The sequence below is a fragment of the Scomber japonicus genome, chromosome 18 (genome assembly GCF_027409825.1).
Source record: "Scomber japonicus isolate fScoJap1 chromosome 18, fScoJap1.pri, whole genome shotgun sequence".
NCBI lineage: Eukaryota > Metazoa > Chordata > Actinopteri > Scombriformes > Scombridae > Scomber > Scomber japonicus.
Window position 1 is genome coordinate 30,576,738 of NC_070595.1, and position 5,000 is coordinate 30,581,737.

Genomic DNA, 5,000 nt, shown 5'->3' on the forward strand with positions numbered 1-5,000 from the left:
TGTATGTTCATATATTCTGGTGTGTTTAGTATGAACATGTTAAATGAGGTAATGTTAGAGATCCACCTGACCCCTCCCTGAGCTACTACACAGTTTGTCCATAACGAACACCATGTTCAAGCATAAGGGGGGGGGAGTCCATATGTGCACTTGGCACCAGGACACCCTAGGCCGCAGTTCCATGATTGACTTTGTAGTCGTGTCGTCGGACTTGCGGCCGCATGTCTTGGACACTCGGGTGAAGAGAGGGGCGGAGCTGTCAGCTGATCACCACCTGGTGGTGAGTTGGCTCCGATGGTGGGGGGGGGGGGAGGATGCCGGGCAGACCTGGTAGACCCAAACGCATTGTGAGGGTCTGCTGGGAACGTCTGGCAGAGTCTCCTGTCAGAGAGAGTTTCAACTCCCACCTCCGGGAGAGCTTCGACCACGTACCGGGGGAGGCGGGGGACATAGACTCCGAGTGGGCCATGTTCCGTGCCTCCATTGTTAAGGCGGCCGACCGGAGCTGTGGGTGTGCACGGGGGGGGGGGGGGGGGGGGTGTTGCTGTTCAAGTTTTATCAAAGTGTGTGAAATGCAAGAAAGGTAAGAGTAGCTTTAATGGTCAGTATGAACTGGAGGAAGAGGACACCTGGTTTAACACACACTGGGAACACACACTGGGAACACACACTGGGAACACTGGGAACACACACTGGGAACACTGGGAACACACACTGGGAACACTGGGAAGACACACACTGGGAACACTGGGAACACATACTGGGAACACACACTGGGAACACTGGGAACACACACTGGGAACACTGGGAACACACACTGGGAACACACACTGGGAACACTGGGAACACATACTGGGAACACACACTGGGAACACTGGGAACACACACTGGGAACACTGGGAACACATACTGGGAACACACACTGGGAACACACACTGGGAACACTGGGAACACACATTGGGAACACTGGGAACACACACTGGGAACACACACTGGGAACACACACTGGGAACACTGGGAACACACACTGGGAACACTTGGAACACATACTGGGAACACACACTGGGAACACACACTGGGAACACTGGGAACACACATTGGGAACACTGGGAACACACACTGGGAACACACACTGGGAACACTGGGAACACACACTGGGAACACACACTGGGAACACACACTGGGAACACTGGGAACACATACTGGGAACACACACTGGGAACACTGGGAACACACACTGGGAACACTGGGAACACATACTGGGAACACACACTGGGAACACACACTGGGAACACTGGGAACACACATTGGGAACACACACTGGGAACACTGGGAACACACACTGGGAACACACACTGGGAACACTGGGAACACACACTGGGAACACACACTGGGAACACTAGGAACACACACTGGGAACACTGGGAACACACACTGGGAACACACACTGGGAACACTGGGAACACACACTGGGAACACACACTGGGAACACACACTGGGAACACTGGGAACACACACTGGGAACACACACTGGGAACACACACTGGGAACACACACTGGGAACACTGGGAACACTGGGAACACACACTGGGAACACTGGGAACACTGGGAACACACACTGGGAACACTGGGAACACTGGGAACACACACTGGGAACACTGGGAACACACATTGGGAACACTGGGAACACACACTGGGAACACACACTGGGAACACTGGGAACACACACTGGGAACACACACTGGGAACACACACTGGGAACACTGGGAACACACACTGGGAACACACACTGGGAACACACACTGGGAACACACACTAGGAACACTGGGAACACACACTGGGAACACTGGGAACACACATTGGGAACACTGGGAACACACACTGGGAACACACACTGGGAACACTGGGAACACACACTGGGAACACACACTGGGAACACACACTGGGAACACACACTGGGAACACATACTGGGAACACTGGGAACACACACTGGGAACACACACTGGGAACACATACTGGGAACACACACTGGGAACACATACTGGGAACACTGGGAACACACACTGGGAACACTAGGAACACACACTGGGAACACTGGGAACACACACTGGGAACACACACTGGGAACACTGGGAACACACACTGGGAACACACATTGGGAACACTGGGAACACACACTGGGAACACATACTGGGAACACTGGGAACACACACTGGGAACACTAGGAACACACACTGGGAACACTGGGAACACACACTGGGAACACACACTGGGAACACTGGGAACACACACTGGGAACACACATTGGGAACACTGGGAACACATACTGGGAACACACACTGGGAACACTGGGAACACACACTGGGAACACACACTGGGAACACTGGGAACACACACTGGGAACACACATTGGGAACACATACTGGGAACACACACTGGGAACACATACTGGGAACACACACTGGGAACACTGGGAACACACACTGGGAACACACACTGGGAACACACACTGGGAACACACACTGGGAACACACACTGGGAACACTGGGAACACACAGTGGGAACACACACTGGGAACACTGGGAACACACACTGGGAACACTGGGAACACACACTGGGAACACACATTGGGAACACTGGGAACACACACTGGGAACACACACTGGGAACACTGGGAACACATACTGGGAACACACACTGGGAACACACACTGGGAACACTGGGAACACACAATGGGAACACTGGGAACACACACTGGGAACACTAGGAACACATACTGGGAACACACACTGGGAAAACTGGGAACACACACTGGGAACACACACTGGGAACACTGGGAACACACACTGGGAACACACACTGGGAACACACACTGGGAACACACACTAGGAACACACACTGGGAACACACACTGGGAACACATACTGGGAACACATACTGGGAACACACACTGGGAACACATACTGGGAACACTGGGAACACACACTGGGAACACTGGGAACACTGGGAACACACACTGGGAACACACACTGGGAACACTAGGAACACACACTGGGAACACACACTGGGAACACACACTGGGAACACTGGGAACACATACTGGGAACACTGGGAACACACACTGGGAACACACACTGGGAACACATACTGGGAACACTGGGAACACTGGGAACACACATTGGGAACACTGGGAACACACACTGGGAACACACACTGGGAACACTGGGAACCCATACTGGGAACACTGGGAACACACACTGGGAACACTGGGAACACATACTGGGAACACTGGGAACACTGGGAACCCATACTGGGAACACTGGGAACATTGGGAACACACACTGGGAACACTGGGAACACATACTGGGAACACACACTGGGAACACTGGGAACACTGGGAACACACACTGGGAACACTGGGAACACACACTGGGAACACATACTGGGAACACTGGGAACACACACTGGGAACACTGGGAACACACACTGGGAACGATGGGAACACACACTGGGAACGTTGGGAACACACACTGGGAACACACACTGGGAACACTGGGAACACACACTGGGAACGATGGGAACACACACTGGGAACGTTGGGAACACATACTGGGAACACTGGGAACACTGGGAACACATACTGGGAACACTGGGAACACATACTGGGAACACACACTGGGAACACTGGGAACACACACTGGGAACACTGGGAACACACACTGGGAACACTGGGAACCATTAACTGACCGTGAGGTAGAGGAACATCTTGGACGCCTCGACACAGTCCGGCTGCTCAGAGTCTCCACAGAGAGACAAGAGAGAGGGATCACACCGCTGCAGCACACTATACACACACACACACACACAGATACACACACACACACACACACACAGATACACACACACACACACACACAGAGATATACACACACACACACACACACACACACACACAGAGATATACACACACACACACAGACACACACAGAGAGAGATACACACACACACACACACACACACACACACACACAGAGATACACACACACACACACACACACACAAAGATACACAGACACACACACAGAGAGAGATACACAAACACACACACACACACACACACAGAGATATACACATACACACAGACACACAGACACACACACACACACAGATACACACATACACACAGAGAGAGATACACACACACACACAGAGAGAGAGAGAGATACACACACACACACACACACACAAAGATACACAGACACACACACACACAGAGAGAGAGATACACACACACGCACGCACACAGACATACACACAGAGAGACACACACAAATAACACATAAGTTAGAAGCTTAGAAACAATTAAATGAAGTTTCCAGAGTTTAACACATTATAAATAAACAGTCTAATATGTGTTATTATTTATTACGTCACCAAAAACATGTAAAGCACAAGCTAACGGCAGCTAACGGCAGCTAGCGTTCATTTATAGCTGTAATATAATAATACACTTTATTTACGCAATAAATACATAAAACAGAGAGCGATGCTATCTGCAGCGCGGAGAAGCACAACATTATAAAAACACATGTTAATAAAATGAGGTTTAAAAAATCTAAATGTTTAAAAATGATTATTTATTATTGTAGTTAGCATTAGCCACATGCTAACAGCTAGCGTTACGTCTTTATCCGTTTAATTAATATAAAAGTAATTAAAGCGGGTTAAAGCTATTATTCCGGGTTACAGTCAGCTGGTGTTTAGATAGAGTTAGAGTCAGCTGATGTTTAAGATTAATAAAAGACTTTAAACACACTCACGCGCTCACTTCCGCCATCTTTTTTCAAATATCCGCGGCGTCACCAGGAGCGACATGATTGGCTGAATCCCGATGACGTAGAGACGCGCCGAGCCAATCTCTGGTTATTAAAAAAAAAGAAACGAGATTTATTTTTTATTTATTTTAAACTTTTATTTATAATGTTGTTGATCAATAACT

General features: G+C 49.8%; 1 protein-coding gene across 1 annotated transcript in view; it reads right to left on the reverse strand.

Annotated features, from left to right (window-relative positions):
- si:dkey-225f5.4 (uncharacterized) overlaps window positions 1-4,860 on the reverse strand; it is a 10,609-nt gene extending 5,749 nt beyond the window's left edge. Inside the window, exons 1-2 of the mRNA XM_053339054.1 lie at window positions 4,822-4,860; window positions 3,749-3,845 (exon numbers count right to left, since the gene is read on the reverse strand). Coding sequence (XP_053195029.1) covers window positions 3,749-3,845; window positions 4,822-4,838 — 114 coding nt within the window. The 5' untranslated portion in view covers window positions 4,839-4,860. The remainder of the gene's footprint in view (window positions 1-3,748; window positions 3,846-4,821) is intronic.
- Window positions 4,861-5,000: the final 140 nt, after the last annotated feature.